The 14,816-nt window shown below is 45.4% G+C and overlaps 1 protein-coding gene across 5 annotated transcripts in view; it reads right to left on the bottom strand.

Annotated features, from left to right (window-relative positions):
• The window catches only part of MAP3K5 (mitogen-activated protein kinase kinase kinase 5), a 180,503-nt gene that overhangs the window by 159,359 nt on the left and 6,328 nt on the right, over positions 1 to 14,816 (bottom strand). For 2 of the 5 annotated variants that reach the window (XR_005597031.1, XM_039532596.1), the window contains exon 1: positions 1,029 to 1,716. The exons of 1 other annotated variant lie outside the window; for it this stretch is intronic. Coding sequence is in view for 2 of the 4 variants with exons in the window: in XM_039532596.1 (XP_039388530.1) it covers positions 1,029 to 1,437 (409 nt within the window). In the remaining 2 variants the exon portion in view is untranslated. Of the gene's footprint in view, positions 1 to 1,028; positions 1,876 to 14,816 lie in introns of those variants that run through there. 2 more of the 5 variants (XM_039532600.1, XM_039532598.1) reach the window with 2 other exon arrangements.

The raw sequence follows: 14,816 nt of genomic DNA, 5'->3' as shown, positions 1-14,816 counted from the left end.
TATACTGCCACGTGATAGCTCAATAAAAGAATAAAAACACCAAGAAAGAAAAGCTTTGTAAAAATTAAACTATTACATAAGGCCCTGATCATATAGTTACATCGAGTGGACCCTGATTCCCATCCAGAGCCCTATTGACTCCACCCCAGCGGAATATACAAAACTCAGGCAGGCGCTCACCTAATACAGAATCAATGACTAGAGGAGAAAACTGGGGGGCACTGACTAAAAGGAGAGGAGCCACTTACCAGCTAATGTGGCAGAGTGAAACAGTGACACACTTTCTACTCCAATGTCCTAACTACCAGGAAGTGTGAGAAAGGTATTTCCTCAAACTGTCAGGAATCATAGAAAACATCTGCTAGGAAAAACTGGGCCTGACCCTATAAGAAAAGGGAAGAAATGGCATTGCGCTACATAGCAACCTGCCACCAGTTCAGGAGTGGCCAGGGATGACGGATGGTCCAGGGAACGGAACCTCAAACACAGTGTGTAACCCAGTCTGAGTGGGATGCACCTACCCCTATAAATCACTTGTGGGGAGTCTGTCTTTTGCCCACACTGTGGTAAGGTTTGTACAGCATGCCATCCCAATGAAGTGCCATTGAACTGAGTTGACTCCACTGAAGAAAACGTGAAATGAGTGCTAGAAGTAGTAACTGACACATGACACCAGTTGGGTCAGACTTATGTCCGATATGGATCACATGTGGTATGTTAGCTAAGAACTCCGGTCAGCCCCAGCACAGGGGTGGCACAGCCCCTCACTGGTCTGGGTTGCACCCCAGAATGTCACACCCAGGAAAACAGGTAGTCGAGTAGGTGACAGAAACATCCCACCGCTCTTTGAGAGCGCGAAGCAGAGCCCTGGCAGTGGCTCCCACAGGAAGCAGGGAGCTAGGGCCCACGCCAGCCAGCGACACCGGGGCGCCCGCTGGGGCTGAGGGGCTGCTGCCCGGGGGAAGGCGAGCGAGAGAAGGGGCAGGAAGCAGCGCGAGAGGCGATGGGTAGGGGCCGCCGCCGCTCACCTGCGTTGTAGAAGCGGTCCAGCACCGCGGTCTCCCCGAAGTCCAGCTTGGCGAAGTGCAAGGTCTCCAGGGAGGCCCCGACCGCCTCGCACGCTTCCCGCAGGCTCTGCAGGGCCCCGCTCTCCGCCGCCACCAGGAGCCCCTGGCTCTCCTCGTTGATCACGTAGCACACCGTGGTCCTCCTGGTGCAGCCGCCCTTGGCCCGGGCTCCGGTCCCCGCCACTGGGCAGGCAGCGCCGCTGTCCTCGTTCCAGTAGGTGCCGGCTGGCGGCGCGGCCGGGGCGGGGAGGAGGCTGCGGGCGCCCCCGTCTGCCCCCGGCGCTCTCCGGCTGACCCCCTCCTCGTGCAGGCAGCCGCCGCCCGGCGGGCTGGGCACCGAGAAGCTGATCCCCTCGCTGCTGTCGCTCATCCCTGCGGAGCCCCGCGCCGCGTCCCCGGCTCTGCAGCTGCCGCTCGCCGGGGCTAAGCAGCTGCCATGCTGCGCCGCCCGCCGGGCTCGCCCGGCCGCCCTGTCCCTCGCCGCCGGAGGCTCCGAGCCCTGCAGCCCGCCGCTGGGCGGGGAAAGCGGAGACGGTCCCGGCTTAGCAGCTGCCGAGGTCTCGCCGAGCCGGGAGGGCAGCGCAGTCCCGCCGGGTGCCTGCCAAGGGCACCATTGCGCGCCGGGCTGGGCTGGCTTCACCTGCAGGGAAGTGAGCACCTGGCGAGCGGCTCCGCTGGCAGCCGGGCACAGCCTCTCCCCGAAGTCACTGCACTTCTTCGCCCGCTCCTCCTTCGCCTCTCGCCGCCAGCGCAGCGCAGCGCAGCTCCCTCCGGCGGACTGGCTGCCCCGCCGCTGGGCCGGGCGCTCCGATCAGCTCCTCCTGCAGCGGCAGCGCACAAACCACTTGTGGGATTGCCGCTGCTGCTGCTACTGGGGATCGCCGCTTGAGCCAGCTATGGCTGCGACCGCAGAGCGAGCACCAGCCCAGAGCTGCCCGGCTCCTCCCTTATTCCCGCCCCTTGCCCAGGACTATAAAGAGCCGCATTCCTGCGCTGAGTGCTCAGAGCCGCGCCAAACTTTAGGCAGGGTTGGGTGCGAAACGTCGCAGGTTCGTTCTTGGGCTCGTACCAGCGGTTGATTCGCTTCTTCTTTGCACAGCGCTCTCTGCTGCTCCAGTCTGTGCTTGCGCCTTTGGATTTGTCGGGGGGGGGCGGTGCTCCTCAACAGACCTTCCTTAGGCTGCATTTGATTTTTTTTTAATAATTATTTCAGTGGATCCTATTATTTTATATGTATCAATGTAAGTTTTCAGCTGTAGGAAATTTATGGGAGGGAGTCAGCCAATAATTATTTAATAGTATATGGTGAGATTCAAAAAGTGAAAGCTGATAACTAGGGCCATACCCAGGGCCAGCTCTACTGTTTTTGCCGCCCCAAGCAGCGTGCCAAATTGCCGCCAGGGACGGCAGGGGCAGTCGTGTGCTGTCAGGGCGGCTTGTGCATTTCCGCGGCAGCGGCAATTCGGCAGCAACTTCTATGTTCAGCTGTCCGCGGCAGTGCAGCTTCTGTCTTCCGGCTAAAGACAGAAGCTGCCGCCAAATTGCCCCCGCAGAAATGCCCGTGCCACCCTAACGGCACATGGACTGCTCCCGCTGTCCGCGGCGGCAATTCGGTGCGCTGCTTGGGGGCAAAAACACACAGACTGCTGCCCCTTGCAGATTGCCACTCCAAGCACCTGCTTGGAATGCTGGTGCCTGGAGCCGGCCCTGGCCATACCAAATTCACAGCCACGAAAAACACATCACAGACTGTGAAATCTGGTCTCCCCCTGTGAAATTTGATCTTTTGTGTGCTTTTCCCCTGTTCTATACAGATTTCATGGAGGAGACCAGCATTTATCAAATTGGAGGTCCTGACCCAAAAGAGAGTTGCAGGGGGATCACATGGTTTTTTTAGAGGGGGTTGTGGTATTGCTACCCTTCTGCACTGCCTTCAGAACTGGGCAGCTGGAGCGTGGCAACTATTGACCAGATGCCAAGCTCTGAAGGCAGCACCCTGCCACCACCAGCACAAAAGTAACGGTGGTAATACCATACCATGCCACCCTCAGTACTGCCTTCAGAGCTCGGCAGCCAGAGAATGGCAGCTGCTGACTGATGATCCAGCTGTACAGGCAGCAGTACAGAAGTAGAGGAGGCCATACCATACCATGCCATCCTTACTTCTGTGCTGCTGCTGGCAATGGTGCTGCCTTCAGAGCTGGGATCCTGGCCAGCAGCCACTGCTCTCCAGCTACCCAGCTCTGAAGGCAGTGCTGCTGCCAGCAACAGCACAGAAGTAAGGGTAGCAGTACTGCACCCCACCCCATCCACAGCTCCTTTTTGGGTCAAGATCCCTACAATTACACCACCATGAAATTTCAGATTTAAATAGCTGAAATCATGCAATTTACAATTTTTTAAATCCTATGACCATGAAATTGACCAAAGTGGACCATGAATTTGGTTTATAACCATGAAAACACAGATTGCATGTTTTAATGTGACATTGACAAAGTAAATCATGTTCTCAAGCAATATTTTTCTTATATTGCCGTTCTGTAAATTTTGGTCAGTATGGATGAAAATATTTGTTTCGGGATGTGTATTTGTGTACAGTGAAATCAATATTTACTGATAAATATCTAACCCTTCTAGTCCTACATATGTCCAAATATCCCGTCACACAACACATGTATCATCTGGTAACACCGCTCATTTCAGCTTTGGAAAAAAGGAAAAGCTAATGAACATCAGCCTTTTCTACCTGACATCTTTGAGTTGGCTCAAGCCTGGTCTACACTACGCGTTTAAACCGGTTTTAGGAGCGTAAAACCGATTTAACGCCACACCCGTCCACACTAAGAGGCCCTTTATATCGATATAAAGGGCTCTTTAAACCGGTTTCTGTACTCCTCCCTAACGAGAGGAGTAGCGCTAATATCGGTATTAACATATCGGATTGGGGTTAGTGTGGCCGCAGATCGACGGTATTGGCCTCCGGGTGGTATCCCACAGTGCACCACTGACCGCTCTGGACAGCAATCTGAACTCGGATGCAGTGGCCAGGTAGACAGGAAAAGCCCCGCAAACTTTTGAATATTTCCTGTTTGCCCAGCGTGGAGCTCCGATCAGCACGGGTGGTGATGCAGTTAAAAATCAAAATAAAGAAAGAGCTCCAGCATGGACGATGCGGACATGATCGCTGTAAGGGCAGGCAAATCTGTTCTATCAGCGCTCCGTTACAGAAGACGAAATTCAAAATCATTTTTTAAATATCTCCAGACAGATGCCATAGCAGGGACTCAGCGCACTGCTGCGTGGCAAGCGTAACGGAAAGCCAAAGAATCAAATGGACGCTCATGGACTGGAGGACTCAAGCTATCCCACAGTTCCTGCAGTCTCTGAAAAGCATTTGCATTCTTGGCTGAGCTCCAAATGCTTCTAGGGTCAAAAACAGTGTCCGCGGTGGGTCAGGGCATAGCTAGGCAATTTACGCACCCACCCCCAGAAGTGAAAGGGAAAACAATCCTGTCTTGACTCTTTTACATGTCACCCTATCTTTACTGAATGCTGCAGATAGACGCGATGGTGCAGCACTCAACACCAACATCCTTGCCCCCCCCCCCGCCATGGGTGGCTGATGGTACAATAAGACTGATACCCATCGTCATCATCAGCCTATTGGCACATGGGGCAGTGCAAAAGGACTGGTAACCATGCCGACTAGCATCCGTCAGGTCGATCAAGGGCGCCTGGCCCTAATTTTTCCTGGTAGATGGTACAATATGGCTGATAACCATCATCATCATAGCAACAGGGGGCTGAGCTTCATCAGCCCCCACCCTTCATGTGTAAAGAAAAGATTCAATTGCCCCTGGACTAGCAGAGGGATGCTGGGCTCCTCTCCTCCACACTCCTTAATGTCCTATGTGGACTATCATAGCAACTGGAGGCTGCCTTCCACTCATTTCTCACTAACAAGTATTCCTGCATTCTTTATTACTTCATCACACAAGTGGGGGGACAATGTTATGGTAGCCCAGGAAGGCTGGGGAAGAATGGAATGAACAGGTGGGGTTGTTGCAGAAGCACCCCCTGTGAATAGCATACAGCTCATAATCTATGCAGGATCTGACACAGAGCAGCTGTGCTCTCTGGTTCTCTGATACAGTGGTTCTCTAGTACACTTGCCCATATTCTAGGCAGGACTGATTCTATTTTTAGATACCAAAAAGGAGGGATTGACTCAGGGAGTCATTCCCAATTTTGGCTTTTGCGCCCCTGGCTAAGAGCAGCCAGGGGCACTTATGACAGCAGCAAATGGAACAGTGCAAAAGGACTGGTAGCCGTGCCCATCTTATTACCAATTTATGGTATGGTAGATGGTACAATATGGCTGATAACCATCTCTGCTATCATGCAAAAGCATGCTGCTGTGTAGCGCTGCTGAATCGCCTCTGTGAGCGGCATCTAGTACACATACGGTGACAGTCACAAAAGGCGAAACAGGCTCCATGATTGCCATGCTATGGCATCTGCCAGGGCAATCCAGGGAAAAAAAGGCATGAAATGCTTGTCTGCCGTTGCTTTCCCAGCGGAAGGAGTGACTGACGACATTTACCCAGAACCACCCGCGACAATGATTTTTGCCGCATCAGGCACTGGGATCTCAACCTGGAAATTCAAAGGGGGGGGGGGGGAGGCTGCGGGAACTATGGGATAGCTACGGAATAGCTACCCACAGTGCAATGCTCCAGAAGTCGATGCTAGCCTCGGACCGTGGACGCACACCACCGATTTAATGTGTTTAGTGTGGCCGCGCAGACTTGATTTTATACAATCTGTTTTATTAAACCGGTTTATGTAAATTCGGAATAATCCCGTAGTGTAGACGTACCCTCAGTCTGTCTCCTAAAACAGACATTTCCCTCCCTTTCACATATACCTTTGTATTTATCTTAATCCTTTTCTTGTAAACTATCAGAAATGCTGAATTATGAAAACAAGCTTTAATATATATGAATCTTTTAAAAGACTTGCTTAAAGAGGCAGATATATCTAGGCCTCACAGGTTTCATAGTTAAAAAACATTCTACAAGAAGGTAATAGAAATACAGCTTCAATAAAAGAAAAATTCTTTGAGAAATACATATTTATTTGGATATATGCATTTCCCTGCCTTGTTTGCAACTCTAAACATTGAAGCATAGAGAGTCTAGTGCAAGAGAACCAGGCACTGGACCTGACTATAACAGAAAGTGAAACTAACTGGTCTGCTTTCATTGCTCCCACTGAATGCACAACAAAAAGTGAACATGAACAGTGCCAATAATGATGCTTTTCACTCAGAGCAGTTTTTCATTGTTGATACAAAACAAGTATAAAAAAGTACAAATAGATTTCCAGTTAGATACTCTTGGGTTATTGGACATACATGCAAAAGCCTTACACTCAGTCTGATGGCATTTCTCTGTGTGTAATGCAATAATTTCCAAACACTGCATCCGATCAATTCCAAATTCCAGGGAACATTCTCAGCATTAAAGGGATGAACCCTGTTGATTCTGGGGGAGCCCCTGCCAGCTGTTAAGCACAGCCATACAGCCTCCAGCACCACTTCTGAAATTGTCTATAGATCAAAGCAGAGCTAGACAAAGAAATGCCACAGAGTTGAGAGTAAGGCCTTTGCAAGCTCAGCCAATTATAGCACCAGTCCTGCAAATACTTAAGCATGAGCTTACCTGTACCCTTTTGGGGCATAATCCTGTACACTGGAGTCAATAGGTGCCTTGCTATTGACTTCTGTGGGCACAGGATCAGGCCTCTGACTACTCGTGAGTAAAGTTAAGCATTTGCAGCATGGGGTCTATCTATGTTAGTTGTACACAAAATTACTAGATAATTTGTACTGGTTTATAGTGGGTTTAAAAATAATGATATTTATTAGAAACCTCTTTTTACAGCCTGACATTATTTCTGAGCACTTGGGGTTGACAAGCTAGTCTTGAAATGACTGCTAGCAGAAGATTCTTAGTACAATAGGTACGGTTTTGTTGGTTTGGAAATAGAATTAATTTTCATATTTCAATGTGTGCAGAAAAATAATGGTTAATTTCTAAAACATAACACAGACATAGAAACAGCCCAGAATGTTGAGATACTTTGGTAACCCTGTTTGCTCTTTGCAAGTCAACCCCTTTTTGGCAAAGATTTGCGTGGCAGATACTTTGATCGATAGCACAAGGGTAAAAGAAATGGGAAGAAAACAAAGTGGAGAGCAAGTAAAGGAAAAAGTTAATATCAGTTAATCTACAGTATAAAATTTTTTAATAACTTGGGTGATAGTCAAAAATAACAAGTTATCTGTAAAAAGAACAAAGCAATGTTTCTACAAAATGTTGAGCTATCATGCAGAATCACAAGTGAAAACACATTTGTCAAATATAAAGGGAAATCATTTACTAAAAGGAGGAAAATACATGTTTATTTCACTGGTCTATTTTATAGATCTGTGCCCATTATTTTAGTATTAATAACAAAATCCCAGTCCAAATCCCACTGAATCAATGGGAACACATCTATTGAATTTGGTTAGAGTGGGATCAGACCCTAAATTGACTGAAACAATAATTAAAACACTTAGATTAATATCATGCAATAGGGACAAATCAGCTATATTTTCATGCCTTTCAATCTGTTAGAATTTCTTGAGGTGACTTCACTGGTACTAATCATGTGTTTAAAGTTAATCATAAATTTAGGTGCTTTTCTGATCAGGGCCTATATTAGGGAATGGTATTTGTCAGAATTATTCTTCTTTACTTTAAAAAAAAAGGTACTCTATTTACTTTTTTCTAGTCTTTCAACTGTTAGATTTTTCAAAAATAATTGTCAGCAATAAGCTTGTTATCTGAACAATAATATAATCTGGACCAGACAATTTGCATATGTTCACACTGGCCAAGTATAGGAATCCTCCGGCTCATTGAAGTCAATAGCAAAACTCTTATTGACTCTAATGGGAGCAGGATTGAGTGGTTAGATGTAAGATGTTCAGGGCAGGGACTCCATCTCTTTGTTCTGTTGTTTGTACAATGCCTGGCACAATGGGGCCCTGAATCTTGACTGTGGCCCTTGGGAGCTATTGTAAATGCAAATAAATAACATTTCCAAATTATTCTCTGTATTCTTCTTGCGAATGACAGATTTTAAAAATAAGCACAGTATCTCGGCCAGCCCTTTAAGAGCCCACATTAATGTAATGTTCTTTACTTATAAAACCCAACACTACAATATAAAATAGCAAGTTTAAAAAAAATCACCCTGAAAGGACTAGAATCTAAAATATTGGCTTAATAGACAGAATTGTTAAAGTTTTTTCAGCAAAAATTCTATAATGGAGTCATAAACTTCCTGCATTTCCACTGAGAATTGATCCAATGAAGAATGATTCATATGTCTAAACCTCTATAACTTTAAAATCCAAAAAGTCATATGTCAGGGCAGATTTTATCAGTTCAGTAAAGAAGTGTAACTTGAAATATAACAAACAAAGCTTATGACAGAAACCACAGAGATGATTTAGCTGTCAAAGCCAGTGGTAATCAGCTAGGAGTCAAATAAACAGTATTTCACACCCCTAACCAAAATAGCTAAGCCAGCAAAAGCACTAGTATAGATACATTTATATCAGCAAAAAAAGTCATTTTGCCAGTCAGCATAGTTTATTTTGTTGAGGGAACTGCTATAAAACATACCAGCAAAAACACTCTGGCCAGTATGAACTGCATCTCCACTAGAAGGGTTTGCTGGTATAGCTATACTAGCAAAACCTTTCTAGTGTAAATAAGGTCTTAGAACATGAGATAACATAAGATTTTGTACAAGTTTGGGATTAGAGTTTTTATTACAAAGTCTTCTCTCATAAAGCAGCAAAAAGGAGCATGCAAAAGTGGAGTCCAGTCTGGTCCAATTAAAAAAAAATCAGGAATTTACAGGTATAGAAATCAGGAAGACTGGGTGGTTTTGAAAGATGTACCCAAAGGACTTATCCAGTCTTACCTCAAGGAATTTTGGATCACATCTCAAACAAGCAAAGGCAATTAATTAAACAAGAATAGTCAATTAGGTCATAAAAATGAAATATATTCATATTGTTCTAGACTAAAATCTACAATCAGTAGGTCCCAATGGAAAACTTGGAGTACCCTTTATAATTGGGCTTGGCAGAATTTGATTTTTATTGATTTATAATTTTGACATGTAATAATCAGATCAATATTTTTAACTTTTTTATTTTTATCAATTTAAATACTCAGTTTCAGGAAACTATCAGGGATCAGACAACAATAATTGTTTAATGATAATAGATATTGAGATTCAAAGAAATAAAGCTTTAAAACTGAAAAAACAAACAAGTTGTCAACATCACATGTCAAAATATACAAAGTATCTTTACATCAAATAAATTCTCAAGCAGCATTTTTCTTACTTTGGCTATCTGTAAATTTCTATTATTATTGATGGGAATATATTTTTCATGGGTTTATGTGAATATGGTGAAATTCATGTTTACCATCATTCATTGATAATCTAATCATAGAATCACAGAATATCATCTAGTCCAACCCCCTACTCAAAGTAGGACCAATCCTCAACTAAATCATCCCAGCCAGGGCTTCGTCAAGCCTCATCTTAAAAACCTCTAAGGAAGGAGATTCCACCACCTCACTAGGTAACGCATTCCAGTGCTTCACCGCCCTCCTAGTGAAAAAGTTTTTTCCTAATATCCAACCTAAACCTCCCCCACTGCAACTTGAGACCGTTACTCCTTGTTCTGTCATCTGGTACCACTGAGAACAGTCTAGATCCATCCTCTTTGGAACCCCCTTTCAGGTAGTTGAAAGCAGCTATCAAATCCCCACTCATTCTTCGCTTCTGCAGACTGAACAATCCTAGTTCCCTCAGCCTCTCCTATTAAGTCATGTGCTCCAGACCCCTAATCATTCTTGTTGCCCTCCGCTGGACTCTTTCCAATTTCTCCACATCCTTGTTGTAGTGTGGGGCCCAAAACTGGACACAGTACTCCAGATGAGGCCTCACCAATGCCGAATAGAGCTGAATAATCATGTCCATCGATCTGCTGGCAATGCCCCTACTTATACAGCCCAAAATGCTGTTAGCCTTCTTGTCAACAAGGGCACACTGATGACTCATATCCAGCTTCTCATCCATTATAACCCTTAGGTCCTTTTCTGCAGAACTGCTACCTAGCCACTCGGTCCCTAGTCTGTAGCAGTGCATGGGATTATTCTGTCCTAAGTGCAGGATTCTGCACTTGTCCTCCTTGAACCTCATCAGATTTCTTTTGGCCCAATCCTCTAATTTGTCTAGGTCCCTCTGTATCCTATCCCTACCCTCCAGCATATCTACCACTCCTCCCAGTTTAGTGTCAACTGCAAACTTGCTGAGGGAGCAGTCCACGCCATCCTCCAGATCATTAATGAAGATATTGAACAAAATCATTAATGAAGATATTGAACAAAATGGACCCCAGATCCAACCCTTGGGACACTCTGCTTGATACTGGCTGCCAACTAGACATGGCGCCATTGATCACTACCCGTTGAGCCCGATAATCTAGCCAGCTTTCTATCCACCTTATAGTCCATTCATCCAGCCCATACTTCTTTAACTTGCTGGCAAGAATACTGTGGAAGACCATATCAAAAGCTTTTCTAAGGTCAAGGAATAACACACTCACTGCTTTCCCCTCATCCACAGAGCCAGTTATCTCATCATAGAAGGCAATTAGGTTAGTCAGGCATGACTTGCCCTTGGTGAATCCATGCTGACTGTTCCTGATCACTTTCCTCTCCTTTAAGTGCTTCAGAATTGATTCCTTGAGGACCTGCTCCATAATTTTTCCAGGGACTGAGGTGAGGCTGACTGGCCTGTAGTTCCCTGGATCCTCCTCCTTCCCTTTTTAAAAGATGGACACTACATTAGCCTTTTTCCAGTCATCCGGGACCTCCCCTGATCACCATGAGTTTTCAAAGATAATGGTCAATGGCTCTGCAATCACGTCCAGTAACTCCTTTAGCACCCTTGGATGCAGCGCATCTGGCCCCATAGACTTGTGCTCATCCAGCTTTTCTAAATAGTCCTGAACCACTTCTTTCTCCACAGAGGGCTGGTCACCTCCTCCCCATGCTGTGCTGTCCAGTGCAGTAGTCTTCCAACCCTACTTATAATCAATAAAGGAGAAGGAGTTATTTATGAGAATGTGCCAACAGTCACAGGGGGTCCCGCATGTCAAGTGGGACTGCCCTCACTGGCCCAATGCAGGGTTGGTACACCCCACCACACAATCATCAGGACTCCCTGCTGGATCAGGCAATTTCAATGAGGGGGACTCAGGATCCCTGTCAGGGACCAGCAAATACTCAGTTTATGCCTTCCAAGCCTCCTGGCTGGGGCAAACAATAGTAGTTTGGGGCCCTAACCTTCTGGGCAGGGCAAAGCAAACAACCTATCTGTGGCTGTAGCCCCCAGTAGAAGTGGGGGCAGGGAGAAATAGGGGAACCCAGGCCCACTCTTCTCCACTGGGTTCCATCTCACAGCCCTGTGAAGCCAGGACATTCCCAGTTAAAAGTTCAGGCATTGGCTTCCAATACATTCCCTGGGTCACTTCCTAGCACAAGGCTCATCTCAGGCATCTCCCCAGCTAGCAGCAGCACAGCATGCCAGTCAGTCTCCACAACTGGCTAGTGCTCTGCAGCATAGTCCAGGGCCACAGCTCAGAAATTCACAAGCACCTCTGCAAGAGCCTGCAGCACACATCCTTCCTCCTCCTCAACCAGCCCAGACTGAAGTGGGCTTGGGCTGCTTCTTTTTTATCTGTCCCTTCACCTGCAGCATGCACAGTAGGGGTGAGGGGGCATGGTTTCCAGGACCCACAGTGATTTGTCAGGCCCTGTTAGCCCAGGGCGGGGTTGGTACACCCCATCAGATCAACTCCCAAGCCTTGACACCAAACAAAGGATTAGACCAAATACTCAAAACAGTATTTAAGTATAGAACAAAGGTCAAAGAAAGATTGCCAGTCAGTTTATGTTCTATAGGGATGCAGCTAAACCATTTAAGATTATATAGCCAATCAGCAACATGATAACTATGGGTACTGTGATATTATGGCATTTGGAAAACTAGCTCCTCAGACCTCAGTAGGGAGTTTAAATCTCTTCAGAGGAATACAAGATCACTTTTCTACCCAAATAACTCTTATAAACATATGATGGAGCCTTTGAAATTTTTAAATAATAACATCTATATGAAAACATCAGCAATTTGTGTAACAGATGAAGAAATAATACCATTTTAGTTAAATATACATGACCAAATAAATAAAATGATCTAAAATTCCTTGTAATTTATCAATAACTGGCCTGTCACAAATGGCTCTACTGTTAATGTTGTCTTAATTATTAACCAGCACACTACATTAGACTGAGGAAATTGAATTAAAGAGTCTGCACTAAATTGTATATACTTGCCCTCTGCTATTCATCTTTTCCTCTTTATACAATGTCTCATACCCCTTCCCAGATTCCTCCCTCTTTTTTTCCTACTCACAAGGAACCATACCATCTTCTCACATCTTTATGCACCTTTAATCCCCCAGAAAAGTCTCTATCCTAATCCCTCACACTTTCCATCTGGTAGTTATCTTGCTTTCCCCCAGCACTTTTTGCTGCTGCCTACCTAGTTCCAGCTAGCTGCTATCCAATCCCACTCTCTACTGGCTACTTCCAGACCCAGTGTTGCGAATTCTTGTGATTTTATCATAAGCTGTAAAATATGTGGTGTTTTGTTTAGAGTCTTATGATTACATGAGAACCTCAGCTTTAATTACAAAAAGGAAGTTTCTAAGTTTCTACTAGTAAAGAAAACAAAGAAAAGCTGGACAATGTGAATCCTAAAGGTTTAAAAACTAGAAGACAAATACAAGATCATCATAGTAGCTGAGCGCCTCACAATCTTTAACATACTCAGCCTCACAATGTGACTGTGAGGTAGGGAAGTACTATTATCCCCATTTCACAGATGGAGAACCTAAGCCCAGAGAAGTGTCTTGTCCAGGCTCAGAAAGGAAGTCTGCGGTGGAGCAGGGAGCTAGGCTGCTGGGTTCAGTTCCACCTTCCTCTCTGACCCCACTTGACATATTCTGCCAGCCAACCCATATCAGTTCTGAGCCAACTGTTGGGTCAAAAAACACTAGCAGGTCACAGTGGGGGCTCTAGTTCAAAGAACAGGAATCCAAAGTGTCCCCACTTTGGGGATTGGGCCTGCTTTGAGCAGGGGGTTGGACTAGATGACCTCCTGAGGTCCCTTCCAACCCTGAGATTCTATGATTCTCTTCCTCTGCTGGTGGAAGTTCTCTCCTTGGCCTAGAGATCCCTACTTGCCATTCTTGCAATCAACCAGGCAGCTAGCCAGTTTTCTAAGGATTAAATGCTACATAGTTGGGCAATAAACCTATAGAAGTGGGGTTGTGTTAAGTGGCATGGGGCATCATCAAGCTATTTACACATTTTAGTTTGTGAGCAGGAGGAAATCTTTCAATGTTGCTTAAGAGTTTTTCCTGGAAAAGTGGAATCTTAATTTTTAGATAGAACTTGTCTGCCACCTACTGATCATTTCTGAGAACTTTTTTTTTTTTTTTTTTTTGGTTGGCTGGTTGGTTTGCTTGTTTTTACTGTTGAAACACTGCTGAATCTGTTTTAGATATTTCTACATTAAAAATGCAGTTGTCAGTGGTTATGCTTCAGGTTGAAAATGATCAATTAAGCAAACGTTTTTGTTGACTTTTAGATAGCTAAAGAACCCGTTCTTGATTTACATATCTTTTCAGAAATTGGGGAGGTAAAAGCAGTAGTGTTTCTTTACTATCTCCTCTTTCTGTTTAAAAGTACCTTTTGCTTTAGTTGTTGATGTTGAGTAATACATGTCTCTTCAAAACTTTCTGCATCAGCTGCTTTGGCTTGCCAAATTATTTTGCTTGTTGCTGTATGCCGGATCATGCTGCCTAGGTCTGCACACATCTTTTCAATTTCACAGGAAAATGGGGCTCAGGTACTCCTGTGACACCAAGTAGATTTTGTGGAAACCATTTTGCATGATCTGGGTCTTAGACCGTGGTCAAGATGGAGACAGGGAGAGACATGGGCAGGCTAGGGGAGTCTGAACAGTGGCCTGATCCAAAACCTATTGAAGTCAATGAGTCTTTCCATAGACTTCAATTAGCTTTAAATCAAGCCTATTGTTTTCCCTCCAGACCCAGAAAAATTAAGAACAAATGATAATATAGTCCCAGACTTCATTATCTTTTCCACAGAACCTTTTTCCTCTGTGTTCAGTGGTTACTGTGACCAAAGGAACATCCTGCTAGCCATACTGCCAGGAAACCAGGGTCATTAAGAGTCAGAGCCAACATGAAGGCACAGGGGTTTTACACAAGATGGCTTTGGTCCTGGGATCTGTCAGGTTTGGAGGCAGGTCTCTTAACCTTTTGTGTATGCATGGGAGGAACCCATGGGATGATGTGTGTGATCTCAGCAAGGACCTTCAGAACCTCCTCTCACAGGTTTTTCAATGGGAGAAAAACATTTGAACCTATGTTACAATGAATGAGGTTCTTTTTCAGGATTATCTTGTACCCCTCTAACTCCCTCTTAATCTCGTGCCTATTAAATGTTCTCTTTGCAA

This window comes from Mauremys reevesii, linkage group 3 (assembly GCF_016161935.1).
Source record: "Mauremys reevesii isolate NIE-2019 linkage group 3, ASM1616193v1, whole genome shotgun sequence".
In the NCBI taxonomy this organism is placed as follows: Eukaryota; Metazoa; Chordata; order Testudines; family Geoemydidae; genus Mauremys; species Mauremys reevesii.
The sequence above is the reverse complement of the archived record's forward strand: the minus strand, read 5'-3'. Positions and strand labels throughout refer to the sequence as shown.